The following is a 20,653-nucleotide window of genomic DNA, read 5'->3' on the forward strand; positions in this document are numbered from 1 at the left end:
GCTCAAAAGTGTGTTGCCATGGTTTCCACAGCTCAGTATAGACCAATACTTACTGAGTCCTTTGTAAGATTAACAACTTCCAAAATGAAGAATATGAAACGTATCTGCTAACCGCAATGAATATTTACACCGTTTGTTTTTTTAACTATAGTAACTGCATAGGGTTGGGTGTGAGACACTTGTCTAGGTGTGTTTTGAGGGTGTCCCTTTAACTAAGTTTGTGGAGACATATTTGAATAGTGATGTGGTGTGTCCCTTTAAGTTTGTAGAGACATATTTGAATAGTGATGTGGTGTGTCCCTTTAAGTTTGTAGAGACATATTTGAATAGTGATGTGGTGTGTCCCTTTAAGTTTGTGGAGACATATTTGAATAGTGATGTGGTGTGTCCCTTTAAGTTTGTGGAGACATATTTGAATAGTGATGTGATCCTTTAAGTTTGTAGAGACATATTTGACTGTAATGTCTTGGCAGTGTCTAAGATTCTAGCCATAGTCCTGGGTGGAAACACTGTGCCCCTCAAGGCCAGCTATTTTTACCCAGAATGCAGTTCATGAGCTTACTTGTCCCAAAAATCAGAGAGGCACAATTTAACATGTCCTTCCCTGTAGCATTGACAGGGAGGGACACTTTCGCCATTGACAGACACACACCTCAACATGGAGTCAAGTACGTGATTGTCAATCAATGCACCTACAGAGCCTTTTAGGTTATAAAGTTTACTGAATATTTTACAACATAGTGCTTCAAAGTCAGCCTGAAAAACAGGAGGAATAATTCCCTTACCAATAATATGAACCATGAATAAAGTAGGGCGAAAACAAATGCAGCTTTTATGCTAGTGGCCATTTTTCATGGATATACATTTTCATATTTATACCCAGCTCCTGTGCTCTGGATTATTACTGGGTTAAGTGGAGACCGCGGGCATTTGTACAGCAGAAACTTTCAACTGTATGTAAAATTAGCTGCAAAAAAATAAATAAACAAATGTCTGTCCTCGGTTGCAACACTCACTACCGAGTTCCAAACTGCCTCTGGAAGCAACGTCAGCACAATAACTGTTTGTCGGGAGCTCCATGAAATGGGTTTCCATGGCTGAGCAGCCGCACACAAGCCTAAGATCACCATGCGCAATGCCAAGCGTCAGCTGGAGCGGTGTAAAGTTGCCCGACCTCACTAATGCTTTTGTGGCTGAATGGAAGCAAGTCCCCGCAGCAATATTCCAACATCTAGTAGAACACCTTCCCAGAAGAGTGGAGGCTGTTATTGCAGCAAAGGGGGGACCAACTCCATTTTAATGCCCATGATTTTGGAATGAGATGTTCGACGAGCAGGTTTCAACATACTTTTGGTCATGTAGTGTATGTATGGGAAGGGGAATTTTTAATAGGTTGGTATGTCATTACATATTCTTTGAGATAGATAGATACTGTAGCTAGATACTGTAGATATGTGTGTTAAATTCCTTTTCCTCAGCATTTCAATATAACCAATTGCTTTAATGCATGTATGCCTACGTGTAAAGCACTTTTAGATTTTGTGTTAAATGAAAATCTGCTCCACTATATAACATGTATCATTAACATTATTATGGTCTACTATTATCCCTTTTTCAGAAATCATTTCTGATATTGAGTTTTTAGTCAACTGAGGGAGACATTTTGGAGTTGATAAGCCAGCATATCGAACCAAGCTGTAAACACATCCCCTCTTCATCATGCATGGACAAAGACAAACTCTTGGTGCTGACACGACGCTTCAACTACGCAACAACAACTATTTTAGACTGTATCTCAAAATGTAGAATAACATCAGTGGAGAGTGAAGATACTACTTCAGCATAAAAGTCCTTGAAGCTCTGATGAAATATGAAGTAGACCAATTTAGATCATGAGGAGTGAGGGAGGGATTGCTTTGGGGCAAAATTGACTACAGTGACTGCTTCTGGAAACAGCGGTTTTTCTGAAGCAGCCAGAGCGCACGCACACACAGACAGAGAGAGACAGACAGAGAGCGAGAGAGAGAGAGTGAAGCTGTTGTTAAATTACTATACCGATAACTTTCCTCTACATAATAGGCAAGTAACGAAATAGAATAGAACAGAATAGATCATCTGGCATACCCAGGTTATGAACTGCACACCAAAAGGCAGACTTCCATTCAGTCCTTCAAAACCTAATCGAGATTCACTTTGTGTGATATTAGTGCATACTTGTATTCTTTTTTTAACAAAATTACAATGGTAAATAATTATAAGGCTTTTCCGGTTCCGTTATTACTTTTGTGTCCTACATAACTGCATTAAAGCTCTACAAAACAATCAGTGAACCTTCCTCAACCTTTCAGCACTGACATGTACACACTCTACATGACTTTGACATCAAACACAACAGCTAGCTAATTAGCGACCGTAGCTAATGCATCCTGAATTCAGAGTGAATGTAAAACAGTCTAGGTGATTATATCAAGTTGCTATACGACTCCTGCAGTGTAATAATTAGAAGTTGGTATGAAGATAGAGATTCCAGGTGAACCTGGTAAATCCACACCAGACCTGGATTCAAATAATACTTTTTTATTTTAAATACATCATCTGTGCTTGATTGAGCTTGCCTGGCACCATGGAACCAATGGAATAGTCCCAAAGGTGCATGTGTTCACCTCATCTCCACTACGGGAGAATACGCATACATAGACCCTAGTGACACCGCTTAAGAAACAGAGGAGAGGCCACTTCGCAGTGTGACTTTGGTTGCATCCCAATTGGCACCCTATTCCCTTTATAGTGCCGTACTTTTGACCAGGGCAGATAGGGCTCTAGTCAAAAGTAGCACACTGTATAGGGAATAAGGTGGCACTTGGTACACAACCTATATTGGAGTGGTGGCTTTAGCAATAAAAGCCACATGTTGGATCAATATTGTGGAATCAATCAGCAGAGCTGGCTAATTGGGTACAGATCATTATTCAAGTGTATAACAGGGAAGTACAGTTTCCTGACCAGTAATGCACAGTGGGGCTCAGGATGGGCGACAGAGTAGCCATCTCGGTGCAAAATGGAGTCGATGATTTCAGTGTGAACGATAAAGACCACGTCAATAAAGCAACAATAGAATATATTTTTAAACCCAAATATGCAAAGTGTCAAATATCTATTTTTCATCAAACAAGCACCTAAATAGCATCTTCCGTCACTGCATTTGGAACAAATAAATAATATTAATCTCTGGTAGGCCGAGGGCAATTATGGAATGTTCTAATCTAGGAAGTAAAAGGGTCACTTAGTGACTAACTACCATCGTGATTCACTGTCCTGGGGAAGGCCTGGCAGGGGTGTGTGTGACGTCATGATTGTCTCGCCAAAAACAAAGGACAAAGAGGGATGATGTCATCGTCTGAGGCACGCGGAAGTTGTGTGACAGAAGGATGGTAAGTCATGTGTTACACACGTGCGCGCACACGCACTCACAGAAACACGCACGTGCACACACACAAACACACACACAGAGTTAAGGTGGCTTACATAATGATGCAAAAAAGGTCTAAATTTAGTCTGAACAAAAAATACACTATTCCCAATGTTCTGAGTGGATATGATAATATGGTGATATGGAGCTTGATCATCATACTAGGGCTCCAGGGCTGCATGCCAAAAGGCACACTATTCCCTTTATATTTACAAAAGTAGTGCGCTAAATAGGGAATAAGATGCCATTTGGGATGCAGCCCAGTGTGGGTGGGTTTGGATCAGCAGTGAAGCAACATTTATGAGATGCGTATCTCAAAATGCATGAGATAGGGGTCTAAGTTTGACCATTCAATGAGCCACTCAAATCAAAATACACATGAAGATGCATCATTGCACAAAGATAAGCAAATCAGTCGGTGACGATCTGAAAGCCAATAGGGTGACTTTAGTGTCAGTGAGTGAAAGTTCAACATTTAGAATTGAATAATTAATAGTGCGAAAAGCACCTGTAACTTACTATTTCATTCCAATGTAATGTTTGCTTGTTTATTTATACCCAACATAATCACATAGGTCACTAATACAGGGAGCTTTTTACAAATTCTCTCCCTCTCTCTCCCTCTCTCCCTCTCTCCCTCTCTCCCTCTCTCCCTCCCTCCCTCCCTCTCTCCCCAGAGGCAGCCAGGCTTGACAAAGCAAGAATGACACTAAGTCCTTACTGTCTTTGACCACCGTTGTTTACAAGCATGTGTCAAAGAGCAGTGGCGATGCCCCTCGGCTGCTTTTGTGTGTATGTGTGTGCCATGTTTGCTTGTGTGCGTTTGGTGTGAGTGGGAATGCATAGTGGCAGGAGGGAGAGCTAGGACAGAACATTCCCCTACTGTTTCTGCATTGCTGACAGAGTCGGCCTCACTTCAGCGCCTGGCAGTTAAACAGGACGTTGTGCTGTGTTTTGTGAGGCTGTCAGGGGCCAGGGCACAGTACTGGACAAACACTACCTGGCTGGTGCCCTCTGATACCTTCCAAAAGTGGGGGCAGGAGTCCAGTTCGGTCTGAGTCAGTGTTGCCACAGTCTGATGCACACCGCCTCACTTCAGACCACGGTCTGGTGCTCAGAATCCATCTACTGGACTCCAAGCATAGGGCCCCACATCAAGTCACTGTACCTAAGTGCACCAGGGGGTTGCATTGCATTGCATCTTACCTTTAACAGATACTCTTATCCTAAGTCACTTACAGTGCAGAGAGTGAAGATGGGATATAGAGGTCACCCATAGGCACAGATCTAGAATCAGCTCATCTCCCTCTATTCCAACCTCAACCATGGGGAGGGGACACAACTGGCCTTAGATCAGTGTGTACGGGCAAGTTTATGCTACTTTGTTTGTGTGGCGGAGAGCAGTGCAGTGAGGGATAGCGTGTGGAGGACTGGCTTACCCGGTGCTGGGAGAGGATCGTCGGTCTGAGACCTGGTACACGCCCCTGGACGTCCCCGAGATACTGGAGTTCCTCTGAGAAAGAGAGAGAGGGAGGGAGAGAGAGAGAGATGGGGCGGAGAGCGACAGGTGTGTCAATGCATTAAACGGTTTCCTTGAATTCTGATACTTCTAAAATAAAATATTTTAAAAAAAACAGGACTTTACACATTGTAGTGAAAATACTCCTCTGTTTGTGTCCTGTCTGTAACACAGGAGGCTGCTGAGGGAACGGCTCATAATAATGGCCAGAATGGCGCAAATGGAATGGCATCAAACATCTGGAAACCATGCGTTTGATGTATTTGTTACCATTCCACTAATTCTGCTCCAGTCATTAGCATGAGCCAATCCTCCCCTATTAAGGTGCCACCAATCTCCTGTGTTCTGTAACTCACAGTGAATGTTGAATAGACCTAAATATTCTGTTGTTGTGCCCTGCAACTATTTACTGCTGTGTTCTGTTCAGAGGATAGTTTGTTTGTCAAGGGTCAACAACACATCCCACTGTTAGTGCTTCTCTTCAATCTACTCCATGTTTCAAATAAACACTATTTACACACACACCAACCAACCACTATAAACTGAAGCACATAAAACATAGACTTACTTCAAATGCTGGTGTATAGGTGTGATACCTTTTGAAATGACCCATAATAATTAGGACGTACTCTCATTCAAAGCCCAAGAGCGGATTCGTTTAAAACAGCTTCACATTCAACGGAGGCAGTGATTGGCTAAAACACTCACATTCCCAAATGAAATATTGACATACTGTGTGTAGTTAATCAAAGAATGAGAATCAACAGCTCTTCTTTAGATATAAATACATGTGTTAAGCTGTGAGAAGCCACCAGGGGCTATACAATACAGTATTATATACAGTGCCTTCGGAAAGTATTCAGACCCCTTCACTTTATTCATTTTGTTACGTTACAGCCTTATTCTAAAATGGATTAAATAAAAAAAAGTCCTCAGCAATCTACACAAACACCCCATTATGACAAAGCGAAAACAGGTTTTTAGAAATGTTAGCAAATGTATAACAAATAAAAACAGATAAACCTTATTTACATAAGTATTCAGACCCTTTGCTATGACTCGAAATTGAGCTCAGGTGCATCCTGTTTCCATTGATCATCCTTTAGATGTTTCTACAACTTGATTGGAGTCCACCTGTGGTAAATTCAATTGATTGGACATGATTTGGAAAGGTACACACCTGTGTATATACAGTCCCACAGTTGACAGTGCATGTCAGAGCAAAAACCAAGCCATGAGTTCGAAGGAATTGTCCTTAGAGCTTCGAGACAGGATTGTGTCGAGGCACAAGGTCCCCAAAAACACAGTGGCTGCCATCATTCTTAAATGGAAGAAGTTTGGAACCACCCAGACTCTTCCTAGAGCTGGCCGCCCGGCCAAACTGAGCAATCGGGGGAGAAGGGCCTTGGTCAGGGAAGTGACCAAGAACCCGATGGAGCTCTAGAGTTCCTCTGTGGAGATGGGAGAACCTTCCAGAAGGACAACCATCTCTGCAGCACTCCACCCATCAGGCCTTTATGGTAGAGTGGCTAGACGGAAGCCACTCCTCAGTAAAAGGCACATGACAGCCAGCTTGGAGTTTGCCAAAAGGCACCTAAAGACTCTCAGACCATGACAAACAAGATTCTCTGGTCTGATGAAACCAAGATTGAACTTTGGCCTGAATGCCAAGCGTCACGTCTGGAGGGAACCTGGCACCATCCCTACGGTGAAGCATGGTAGTGGCAGCATCATGCTGTGGGGATGTTTTTCAGCAGCAGGGACTGAAAGACTAGTCAGGATCGAAGCAAAAATGAACGGGGCAAAGAACAGAGAGATCCTTGATGAAAACCTGCTCCAGAGCGCTCAGAACCTCAGACTGGGGTGAAGGTCCACCTTCCAACAGGACAACAACCCTAAGCACACACCCAAGACAACGCATGAGTGGCTTTGGGACAAGTCTCTGAATGTCCTTGAGTGGCCCAGCCAGAGCCCGGACTTGAACCCGATCGAACATCTCTGGAGAGACCTGAAAATAGCTGTGCAGCAACACTCCCCATCCAACCTGACAGAGCTTGAGAGGATCTGCAGAGAAGAATGGGAGAAACTCCCCAAATACAGGTGTGCCAAGCTTGTAGCGTAATACCCAAGAAGACTTGATGCTGTAATCACTGTCAAAGGTGCTTCAACAAAGTACTGAGTAAAGGGTCTGAATAGTTATGGTAATGTAATATTTAAACATTTGATTTTTTTTATAAATTAGCAAACATTTCTAAAAACCTGTTTTTGCTTTGTCATTATGGGGTACTGTGTGTAGCTTGATTAGGGAAAAAAACACTAATACATTTTAGAATAAGGCTGTAACGTAACAAAATGTGAAAAAAGTCAAGGGGTCTGAATATTTTCCGAAGACACTGTATATACACACACACACTATCAGCAGGGTTCAAACATGATTTCTGACTAGGAAAAAGACAAGGGGTGCATCTCAATAGGAAAACTGTCTTCTTCTCGTCTCCTTTCCGTCATCTAAACTGATTTGAGAATATAGGATAGGTGAAAACATTGTGATGGAAGTGCATCAACGGATGACTTTTCTATCCAGCACAATCTTACCTACAAGTGCCTTCAGAAAGTATTCACACCCCTTGACCTTTTCCGCATTTTGTTGTGTTACAGCCTGAATTTAAAATGGATTAAATTGAGATTTCGTGTCACTGGCCTACACACAATACCCCATAATGTCAAAGTGGAATTATGTTTTTAGACATTTTTACAAATTAATAAAAAAGAAAAGCTAAAATGTATTGAGTCAATACGTATTCAACCCCTTTGTTATGGCAAGCCTAAATAAGTTCAGGAGTCAAAATTTGCTTAACACATGACTGAATACCACTCTCCATATTTTCAAGCATAGTGGTGGCTGCATCATGTTATGGGCATGCTTTTAATCATTAAGGACTGGGGAGTTTTACAAGATAAAAAATACATGGAATTGGGCTAAGCACAGGCAAAATCCTAGAGGAATACCTGGTTCAGTCTGCTTTCCACCAGACACTGGGTGATGAATTCACCTTTCAGCAGGATAATAACCTGATACACAAGGTCAAATATACACTAGAGTTGCTTTCCAAGAAGACATTGAATGTTCCTGAGTGGCAAAGTTACAGTTTTGACTTAAATCTACTTGAAAATATATGGCAAGACCAGCAATGGTTGTCTAGCAATGATCAACAACCAATTTGACGGAGCTTGAAGAATTTAGAAAAGCATAATGGGCAAATGTTGCACAATCCAGTTGTGGAAAGCTCTTAGAGACAGAAAGATTCACAGCTGTTAACGCTGCCAAAGGTGCTTCTACAAAGTAATGACTCAGGGGTGTGAATACTTATATAAATGAGATATTTCTGTATTTCATTTTGAATAAATTGGCTACAATTTCTAAAAAAAAAATTAACTTTATTATGGGGTATTGTGTGTAGATTGGTGAGAAGAAAAAAAAGATTTAATCAATTTTGAATTCAGGCTGTAACAACAAAATGTTAAATAAGTCAAGGGGTATGAATACTTTCTGAAGGCACTGTATTTTGTCTTTATGTAACCAGGTAAGTCCTTGAGTACACATTCTTTTTTACAATAATGACCTGACCAAGATGGTGCAATGAAAAAGGCTGTAATATCAATGACAGTAGGGGCACGAGTAGGGCTGTTGGGGTGACCCTATTACCGCCACACCAGCAGTTATGAGTCATGACCGCAGTAAATCTCCTTATGCACCCTGGACATGCGTTGGTAGTACCCAACTCGCTAACGACCATCAAGTCGCTAATGGCCTGGTACTCAGGACTCTATTGTCCATCTAACCACTCTGACATCAATGCAAATGAAATCGAAAATCACATCAAACACTTATCATCAAAACAGTATTGTGCTTTTCAAACTCACCTCACTGTGACTGATAAGATTGAAGAAAGAAACTGAGTGGAAAACATGGTCGTTGTGGATGTTGTTTCAAAGCATAACAATGAAATGGACAGCGCTTTCTAAGGGGTTGAGTAAACCCATACGCATATACTGTATGCATACGCATAGGCCTATACTGTATTTGAGCTCAAGCCCGAAAAAATTAAATGAATTAAAATAATGATTGTGCCGTTATACAATACATAGCCTACCTACCTTTTTTTTAATACTGATTTAAGATGTCTTTGGTACATAATTGGTCTAGCCAATACTCCAAAATGTAACAAATTCTAGTGATCGCTTTTGAGTGTGGACTGTATTATTATGGATACTGGATGGACAGGTTACCTTATGCTACGCTTTCTATCCATGAGTCTGGGAGAGAACTTATAGGCCTTGGTGATGTGGTTGGTTTATTGATTGTGCAGGGCGGCTTACAGAGTTAGCCTACAGTATAGTGAATTTGTATTTGATTTTGAATAGCCTAGTAATAGGGCATTTTTTATATTTTCATAATTAATAGGTTGACATATTACCTTTAGCTAAAGAATATCTCACCACCGTGAGTTTCCATCTCCTCCTCTCTCTCCTTCATTCCTTTCTCGAGCGTGCAGAGATGGGGGCTGTCAACAGTTTAATTAAATATGTTTTGTTTTGAAAATATGTTACTAACGATGTTCCCGAACAGATTTCACTTGGTTTCCCAAATTAAGCACTGGGTAGCTGCAGGAACAGGGTTGGAGAGCCCATGGCTAACAGATTTTTGGCAGGAATATCACCTGTTGCGCAGCGAGAGGCTGCATGCTCCTCAAACCGTGGTTTATGCATGGAGTGAAATAACCTGAGTAGCCTATCCGGCATGATTGAAAAACTAACAGGCGGAAAAGTGGCCTCCATTCGCTATTTGAGTGCATACGGATGACATTATTTCCCCTGCCCTTGTTCCTGCCCATTTGATAATGGGCCATTCTAAATCAAACATTTTTCATATAAATTGAGAATAGTCTGAGGGGGGAAAATATGATAACTTAATGAGAGAACAGTGTGCGCAGCCTGAAGCAAGGAACAGAGCACAAGCATTTTTTGCGACTTTCTCAAATCGTCAATATCCTATAGTCACAACATGCAGCCCATATATGTTTTGATTTCGAAGACATTCTAAGGTTTGGATCATTCATAATTAAAGTTGCCAAATAACTTGAAATGTAGCATATAGGACCTGTCTAAAATTCTCGCTACGGAATGGGAAAAATATCCTTTCTATCTTATTCAGCTAAGTTCAATTACATTTTTCTTACTATAAAATCATATTATATAAAATAATGGCACAGAACTTAAAAGCATCTTGTCTGCTAAATGAACAAGCCTACAGCCTATGACATGGCACATAGCCAGATAACATACAGTAGGCAAACTCATATTCTGTTCTTCTGAAATACATTTCCTTCATATCATAATGTTTCTTTAGACCTGACGAAAATAAATAATGGATTTATTGTGATGGTGTATATTAAATTGATTTATTACACTTTTTTCAATGTAGATCTTCCAAAGGCACGCACCAGCGGCTTGTGTTTATGTTAATTACAATGAGACCGGCAGACTTTTGCATGACAATAACCGGCGGACAAAATTTCATGACCACCACAGCCCTAGGCACGAGGGGAGGAAACCACTTAAGACTATTGAGATCCACCCCCCAATGGAGTCTCAAGGGGGACTTGACAATCAATAAATCATAGTGGTACAGTGGGGAAAAAAAGTATTTAGTCAGCCACCAATTGTGCAAGTTCTCCCACTTAAAAAGATGAGAGAGGCCTGTAATTTTCATCATAGGTACACATCAACTATGACAGACAAATTGAGAATTTTTTTTCCAGAAAATCACATTGTATGATTTTTAATGAATTTATTTGCAAATTATGGTGGAAAATAAGTATTTGGTCACCTACAAACAAGCGAGATTTCTGGCTCTCACAGATCTGTAACTTCTTCTTTAAGAGGCTCCTCTGTCCTCCACTCGTTACCTGTATTAATGGCACCTGTTTGAACTTGTTATCAGTATAAAAGACACCTGTCCACAACCTCAAACAGTCACACTCCAAACTCCACTATGGCCAAGACCAAAGAGCTGTCAAAGGACACCAGAAACAAAATTGTAGACCTGCACCAGGCTGGGAAGACTGAATCTGCAATAGGTAAGCAGCTTGGTTTGAAGAAATCAACTGTGGGAGCAATTATTAGGAAATGGAAGACATACAAGACCACTGATAATCTCCCTCGATCTGGGGCTCCACGCAAGATCTCACCCCGTGGGGTCAAAATGATCACAAGAACGGTGAGCAAAAATCCCAGAACCACACGGGAGGACCTAGTGAATGACCTGCAGAGAGCAGGGACCAAAGTAACAAAGCCTACCATCAGTAACACACTACGCCGCCAGGGACTCAAATCCTGCAGTGCCAGACGTGTCCCCCTGCTTAAGCCAGTACATGTCCAGGCCCGTCTGAAGTTTGCTAGAGTGCATTTGGATGATCCAGAAGAGGATTGGGAGAATGTCATATGGTCAGATGAAACCAAAATATAACTTTTTGGTAAAAACTCAACTCATCGTGTTTGGAGGACAAAGAATGCTGAGTTGCATCCAAAGAACACCATACCTACTGTGAAGCATGGGGGTGGAAACATCATGCTTTGGGGCTGTTTTTCTGCAAAGGGACCAGGACGACTGATCCGTGTAAAGGAAAGAATGAATGGGGCCATGTATCGTGAGATTTTGAGTGAAAACCTCCTTCCATCAGCAAGGGCATTGAAGATGAAACGTGGCTGGGTCTCTCAGCATGACAATGATCCCAAACACACCGCCCGGGCAATGAAGGAGTGGCTTCGTAAGAAGCATTTCAAGGTCCTGGAGTGGCCTAGCCAGTCTCCAGATCTCAACCCCATAGAAAATCTTTGGAGGGAGTTGAAAGTCCGTGTTGCCCAGCGACAGCCCCAAAACATCACTGCTCTAGAGGAGATCTGCATGGAGGAATGGGCCAAAATACCAGCAACAGTGTGTGAAAACCTTGTGAAGACTTACAGAAAACGTTTGACCTGTGTCATTGCCAACAAAGGGTATATAAAAAAGTATTGAGAAACTTTTGTTATTGACCAAATACTTATTTTCCACCATAATTTGCAAATAAATTCATAAAAAATCCTACAATGTGATTTTCAGGAAAACATTTTCTCATTTTGTCTGTCATAGTTGACGTGTACCTATGATGAAAATTACAGGCCTCTCTCATCTTTTTAAGTGGGAGAACTTGCACAATTGGTGGCTGACTAAATACTTTTTTCCCCCACTGTATGTCCATGTCATGTCCATCATGATCCCTTTTTGTATTTGTATTTTTTTTTATTAACCCATTCACCACCACCACCACCCTCTGAGGACATATGTTTTTTTTGGTTTTTACAGCTTTTCAGCTACATATACATACATTTTACATACATGGTACTTTTATATACAGCAATCACATAACAATAATACATTACTGAACATAAGCTCTTTAATCCCACCCCTCAGCCACTCTCAGCCCATCCCACCTATCACCATAGACCACCCTCGTTTGGTTTCCATCATGATCAAATGTTCCCGTCATGTTCGACATGGAAGCAGAATCCCCCTTGTTCATCATCTCTATCAACATTGACTGTCCACCATTTTGAAATGACACTATGTATGTCAACTTCACACAACGATACAATACCATAGAGACCAATTAGTCAGCCAAACAAAGGACTCAAATTAGTGGGAGTGGATGAGAGTGACTTTTAAAAGGCTTCGATTGATTAATTTTGAATCCCACATTTAAATAACAAAAGGGAAAACACACATTAGTCATTCTGCTCTCATGAAAGGTATTGACGAATGATGAAAAAAAGAAAAGAACTTGAAACGTGGGAGTCCAGTCTATAGCTTCAACACACATACTCACTTCTCACGCACACATACACACTTGAGGGAACTGAAAAGCTCCTGTATGCTCTCTGAGGTTTAGGGATAATTAACTGTGATTGGCTGAGGCGCAGAAAACATGGCAGCTAATTGGCTAACATGAAGGAAGTGTAATCGGAGCTATCTGAAAGAGAGTGTCTGCGTCCCAAAGGGCACCCTATTCTCTATATAGTGCACGACTTTTGACCACCCTGGTCAAAGAGTGTGAAAAGGGAGGGAGAGTTGGTAATCCCCCTCTTTTACATAAGTAGCCGAAGATATTCAGGAGGTTTTGAGCGTGGGCCTGCCACATTTCCCTTTCTCTTTTTCTTCGTTCCCTCTGCTTTTCCATCTGTCTCATCCCCTCCCTTTACCTACCGTATAGGAACTCACGCTGTCTCCCATCCCTCTACCTCTATCCCGCTCTCCTCCTCTCGCCCAATACCTCCATCTACAGCACCACTCCCTTTTTCTCACTACCCTCTCTAGATTCCTTCTCCCCAACTCTCTCGCTCTTCTCCTCCCTTCTCTTTCTCCTTTCAAGCCAATTCCCTACAGGTGCTTCCCAAATATCTCAGATGTACTGAGGTGTGTGTGTGTGCGCGCGCACTCAGCACCACGGACCGGCGCCGCAAACACACACATAGAGAGAGAGAAAACCCTGTCTGGGCCCAGCGCCAGTGGAAACAGAGCAGGGAGGAAGCAGGCAAACACCCATCCATCTCACTCACTCACTCTCTACCCAAACAGAATTGGAGAGAGGGATGGAAGGAGGGAGGGGGAGAGAGAGAGGGAGGAGGGGAAAGTGAGCAATGGCAGAGAGGGGGGGGCATCCCTGGATGGCCAATGTGCCAGTGTGCCAGCATGCAGTATCTTTCTGGTGTCCGTAGCATGCCAAATGTCCTATAATATTATAATATCCTAGCCATGGACACAATGAAAATAATGCTGAAAACAACGACTCATAAGAACCAGAAGACAAACAAGATGACTACTGTGGACACAAATCAAGCCTCAAAAGCATAATAGCAACACTGCTGCACATCCCCTGACTGTCTAACAGCCTCTTAACACAGATGAAGTGCAAGCCCTGTAAAATGTTGACAATTTAGCCACTTAATAGAGCACTAATGGAGACTAGGGGTTACATCCCAAATGGCGGCTTATTCCCTATATAGTGCACTAGTTTTGACCAGGTTCATAGGGCTCTGATCAAAAGTAGTGCACTATGTAGGGAATAGGGTGCCATTTGGGACACATCCTAGCTAGGCTACATCAGGTTGGGTAATGAATGAGCTTGATGGGATGCAGGTTGTGCATGGTAAATGGTGGGGAATCTGGTCGGCACGGGAAACACACATTCACTTAACTCTGTCAACTGTGGAAGAGGTCAGAGGTGGGAAAGATACAGGAGGGGGGAGAGTAGAATGTGGTATCTAAGATGAATCAGAGACCAACTACTGCGCTATCACCTGACCTGGACGACTTGAACAAGTAGAGCCACTGGTGTGTCTCCATGGAAACGATAGATGGAAGGAAAATGGATAGAAACTGGCCATCTCTTTCTCGCTCACAGCACTTGGATAAATTACACTTTAGAATTTGAGAATTGGAAATGGCAGGGGAGATCTTAGTAAAATGCATCACAATGTCTACTTTGTTTTGGTCTATAATATGGGGGCATAGTGAACCTGGGGGAATATTATCATTGTCTCTACTGTATGGTTGTTTTCTGCATGTAATCAATACCAATGCAATATTTTAGATTTCAGATCATATCTAAGGGCATTAGGAAATTCTGAAATGTCCCCACAGAATTTCCTCATGCCTCAAGGGTAACCCTGATATCAAGTGAGTCAGACACTACTGATACCTGTAATCAAAATACCTGATCATTAGCTAAAACCTATTTAGCATTTAAATTAAAGCTGTGTGCATCTCTATCCCAACAACAGTAATGACTAACAACACCTAGACAACCAATTATACCTCTGAGGTAAATGAAGAAATAGAGTGGTGACATGACCAGCGGCTACACACATAAGCATGCATGCAAACATGCATACACACATCATCACACGCACACACACCCCGCTCCCCACACACACACACCTCCTCCTCCTTCGCTGTCCAATTCCGCTATTCACAGTCCAGCGCTCTCCCATTCTGTTTAATAAATATTTAACACACTCACTATCGGCTCAGATCAAATTAAACGCAAAATTGTGGTGAGTCGACACGTGTCACAACACGCCTGCCTTGCCTGTTTCTAATAGCCCAAGTGATAAGATGCATCCCAAATGGCATCCTATTCCCTATACAGTGCACTACTTTTGACCAGGGCCCATAGAGCTCTGGTCAAAAGTAGTGCACTATGTAGGGAATAAGTTGCCATTTGGGTCTCAGACATAGACATCCACAGCCCACATGCCAGGATAGATTCTCTGACTGTCTGTTTTCATGTCGCTCCAAAATCAGTTATTTCTTTTTGTCACTGATCATTTAAAATGATACCAATATCACCCCAAAAAATTACCAAATTTATTGGGACTGGAACTAAGATATGCAGTTGTAGACCCAATTATATAAGTGACATGGAATGTTGATTATGTAAGGACTATATTAATGAATATACAACACAGGAGGTTGGTGGAAACATAATTGGGGAGGACGGGCTCGTGGTAATGGCTGGAATGGTATCAAATACATCCAACATGGTTTCCATGTGTTTGATGCCATTCCATTCGCTCCGTTTCAGCCATTGTTATGTGCTGTCCTCCCCTCAGCAGCCTCCTGTGATGTACAACTACAACTGTTCAATTCAGTAAACACACACACGCGCGCTGTACATGCACACGCACACACACACAGTCTATTAAGCAGATACTCAGTTTACTTGACCCAGCTCTATCTGGTTTATGTAAGTCCATCCTGGTTTTGTCCTGTGAGAGTCTGTAGTGGCACAGTTCAATAGACTCAATTGCCTATTCATTATTCAAGGTAAAAAGCTACTTTGACAAGTCGTCACTGACATCTGTTCCCCCAGGCAGCTTTGTAGGCAGCCATGGATTTGTCTTCCCCTATTGGTTGTCCTGTCAATGTAACAACAGGAAGTGACTCATTTGTGGAGATGCCATTGGCCCTGATCTAATCCTATGAAGAATGCATCCTTCCTTCCTTTGTCGCTTCGGAGTTATGGGAGTTAGCAGGTGCTTCTACCACATTAGATCGCACTTGGTTATTTCACATCAAGGAAGGGGAGTTTTTAAATAGGGACATTAGAATCAGCTTACCTTTCTAACCTTAACCATTAGGCTCCACACACAAATCTACCTCAGATCAGTATCTAGGTCAACTTCCTCTCCACTCCTGATCACCAGACACAGATCTAGGATGAGTTTACCTTTCCCAACTCTTAACCATTAGGCTCCCCTCACACAAATCTGACTTTTGTTTGTCTACTATACGGTCAACTTCCTCTCTCCACTCCAGATCACCTGGCATTTGTTGCCCTTTGGAGCCTGGCAGGCTACAGATCTAGAATCAGCTTACCTTAACCATTTGTGTATTAAAAAGCAAAACCGGTCTTGGATCAGCTCACCTGGCGTCCATTGTTGGAGCCCTTGTTGGAGCCGGGCAGGCTGTAGCGTCCCATGCTGCCGTTGGGCGTGGTCCCGCAGCTGCTGATGATCTGCAGCTGTTTCTCAGCGCGGTCGGCACGGTCCAGGAGCTCCTCAATGAACTGCTGCAGGCGCACCTTGGCATTGGCCTCCCGCGCCGCCGTCTCCTGGAGGAACTGGTCTATCTGGGTTACCTCCCTGGTGAATCGGGAGGAGAGGAGACGGGATGGTTACTGGTGTGCATAAACACACATAGGTTACGTCCCAAAAGGCACTATTATTGCTATATATACACACACTGAACAAAAATATAAACACAACATGTAAAGTGTTGGTTTCATGAGCTGAAATATAAGATCCCAGAAATTTTTCATATGCACAAAAAGCTTATTTCTCTCAAATTTTGAGCACAAATTTGTTTACATCCCTGTTAGTGAGCATTTCTTCTTTGCCAAGATAATCCATCCACATGACAGGTGTGGCCTATCAAAAAGCTGATTAATTAACCTCTTAAGGATTCGCCTAAAATGACATACCCAAATCTAACTGCCTGTAGCTCAGTACCTGAAGCAAGGATATGCATATTCTTGATACCATTTGAAGGGAAACACTTTGTGGCGAATTGGTCAATTGATACATAACTATAGAGAACATACAAAAATGATAAAAAATACAAAATGTAAGTTTACACACTCCCAGGAATGTCATACATGATGTTTCATTAGCTTATACACTAACTTTCACACATCTAGATGGCCGGGCGGGGTGGGTGTGGAGCCAGAGACAGCAGGGGTTCAATCTGTAGAACCCAGTTCCTACATTTGAATATAAAAATTGATTTTATTAAACAAAACTATGCTACATTTTATCTCTGGGACCCTTAGGATGACAAATCAGAGCAAGATTACTGAATGTAAGTACAATATTTACCTTCAGTGGTGAATGTATCATACGTTTTTTGTTGTTGTGCACTCTCCTCAAACAATAGCATGGTATTTTTTTCACTGTAATAGCTACTGTAAATTGGAAAGTGCAGTTAGATTAACAAGAATTTAAGCTTTCTGACCATATAAGACATGTCTATGTTCTGGAAAGTTCGCTGTTACTTACAACAGTCAATCACATTAGCGCACCTTAGCTCAACCATCCCGTATACGAGACACTGATCCCATAGAGGTTAAACAGCATGATCATTACACAGGTGCACCTTGTGCTGGGGACAATAAAAGGCCACTCTAAAATGTGCAGTTTTGTCACACAACACAATGCCACAGATGTCTCAAGTTTTGAGGGAGCGTGCAATTGGCATGTTGACTGCAGGAATGTGCACCAGAGCTGTTGCCAGAGAATTAAATGTTAATTTCTCTACCATAAGCTGCCTCCAATGTTGTTTTGGCAGTACGTCCAACCGGCCTCACAACCGCAGACCACGTGTAACTACGCCAGCCCAGGACCTCCACATCTGGCTTTTTCACCTGCGGGATCGTCTGAGACCAGCCACCCGGACAGCTGATGAAACTGAGGAGTATTTCTGTCTGTAATAAAGCCCTTTTGTGGGGAAAAAAGTATTCTGATTGGCTGGGCCTGGTTCCCCAGTGGTTGCACCCCTGCCTAGTCATGTGAAATCCATAGATTAGGCCCTAATGAATTTATTTCAATTGACTGATTTCCTTATATGAACTGAAACTCAGTAAAATCGTTGAAATTGTTGCATGTTGCGTTTATATTTTTGTTCAGTATAGTACACTACATTTAACCAGAGCCATATGGGCCCAGCAGTCATGGACTGGTCTATCTGGCCACCTCCCTGGTAGAGAGAGGCGAGATGAGACACAGAATGGTTTGTGGAGTGCATACACACTCACACAGGGGAGTTGGTCTAACAGTACAACCTCATGAAATGTAGATAGATACCTGCACACTGATGAATGGTCCCGCAGTTTATTGGGCAACAATAAGCAATATTAACTTCCGTTGTCATGCCGCCTGGCAACGTTCTTATCCCTTGGTTGCTAGCTAGCCAACCACGGCTAACACAGTCACGTCAAACAGTGCAGCCAGAATAACAGCAAAGTAGCTGCATTTGCATTTGTTTAAGCAGTTTTCTAGTGACATTTTTTTTGTAGTTACATTTACAATGAGCTAATAATGAGCGATTTCGCCTGGCATAGAAAATGTGCTCTCTCGTCAGGACAATGTTCAGAGGAGCTAGCCAACTACACAGCTAACACAATCACTTCAAACTGAAGCTGGAAATACAGCAAACTAACTGCATTTCGTTTTGTTTGACCTGTTTTTCTATTGACATTTATTTGTATATATCCATAAATATTATGTTGATTCATGATTTCGACTGACTGAGAATGTCTCGTCCTGACACGTTAATCCTCAAACGGGACAGTGGATATCAAATTTCAATATTGAGAAGGTCGGAGAGACAGACAGCAAGCTTTATACAAATCTCTGCTGTTGAAAACCAAATGCTAGTCTAAAAGAAAGGGGAGATGATGTCTAGATACTTTTTTACAGTGGAGATCAAGTTTATTAATTGCCTGGTTGGGCTGATGAGAGTAGATTGCGTCATAGCCTTAGCCGGTGGTAACTTGTGGAATAGACACCGGCTGGAACGCAGTTTTAACCAATCAGCAACCAGGATTAGACCCACCCCTTGCATAATTCATTAATTTATAAGCTGCAGGTTATTGGATGCGAGTACACTACGTTTGAAACTAACTGGGCGACCTAACTCCCTGGGAACATATGGGAAGAATGGGTGGTTTGGGGCATACAAAAACACACACACACCACAAACACACACACCATCACTAGGCAGCTTCCACCCGGTTACGTAACCCTGCACCTTAGAGGCTGCTGCCCCATATACGTAGACTTGAAATCACCGGCCACTTTAATAATGGAACACTAGTCACTCTAATAATGTTTACATATTTTTGCATATGTATATACTGTATTCTATTCTACTGTATTTTAGTCTATGCCACTCCGACATTGCTCATCCTAATATTTATAATATTTATATATTCCTTAATTCCATTCTTTTCCTTTTAGATTGTGTGTATTGTTGTGAATTGTTAGATATACTGCGCTGTTGGAGCTAGAAACACAAGCATTTCGCTACACCCGCTATAATATCTGCTAAACATGTGTATGTGACAAATACAATTTGATTTGGGAGGACAAAAACCAGATAGTTAGGTGCACGCACACCAGACCTGGGTCATATACATAATGTAAAATACTGCACTTGGTTTACAATGGAACCAATAGAATATACAGTACAGAGGAGCTGGACATTAATGTTTGTGCCATCTTTAACACAGACAGACAGACAGACGAATGTCACGGAATCTGCTGCTGAGGTGCCACAGACATGTCTAGACTGTTAAATGCCGTCGATATTACCCCCGACCATCACTATAATATCAACAAGGTGACCTAAAATCGGTAGAATAATTTACTCCCGCAATAGCGTAATATGGACGCTGATGGATATAAGTATAGGATCATATCAAGTACCGTAAATGGGACCTTCTGGGCACATCTTTGTACTCAACACTAACACATACCAGGGAGTAATGTTGACCCTAAGGTACTGTATATAGCATACATATTAGTGATATACTGTATCTGCAGGCACAAGGAATCCATCTATTCAAAACACACTCATACACAAACACACAGGAGCCGACTGATCGCTATCGCACTCGCTTTCCCAATTTTATACATACATTAACATGCATTATGTTTTATTTCCACACAGATACTGTATCACAGCTGAATCTTATTCTTCTCCTCTTCTCTCACTGTCTTTTTCTCGCTCTCCCCACCTCTCTCTCTCACTCCCTCTTCCTCTTTTTTTATGCTTGTTTATGTGAACCTGCATTCAGAAAGACTTCACTGGGGCTGGGAGTGAAACAAGCCATTTTTCCTTCTCTTATTTGTGTGGTGTGTGTGTGTGTGTATCTATGTGTGTGCGTGCATATACCACGTCTCTGTCCTTTTAAACACTAGCAGCCGCTCCTGTCCAAACAATCTCCTCAGAAAATCCAAACAAGGCACACACACACACACACACACACCTACTACCGCTGGCTTGTCGT

General features: G+C 42.1%; 1 protein-coding gene across 1 annotated transcript in view; it reads right to left on the reverse strand.

Annotated features, from left to right (window-relative positions):
• The window catches only part of fbxo41 (F-box protein 41), a gene marked incomplete at its 5' end in the record, with an annotated part of 71,593 nt that overhangs the window by 15,223 nt on the left and 35,717 nt on the right, over positions 1-20,653 (reverse strand). The window contains 2 exons of the mRNA XM_084155058.1: positions 4,909-4,982; positions 16,514-16,730. Coding sequence (XP_084011184.1) covers positions 4,909-4,982; positions 16,514-16,730 — 291 coding nt within the window. The remainder of the gene's footprint in view (positions 1-4,908; positions 4,983-16,513; positions 16,731-20,653) is intronic.

This window comes from Coregonus lavaretus (genome assembly GCF_964263955.1).
Source record: "Coregonus lavaretus genome assembly, chromosome: 38".
In the NCBI taxonomy this organism is placed as follows: Eukaryota; Metazoa; Chordata; class Actinopteri; order Salmoniformes; family Salmonidae; genus Coregonus; species Coregonus lavaretus.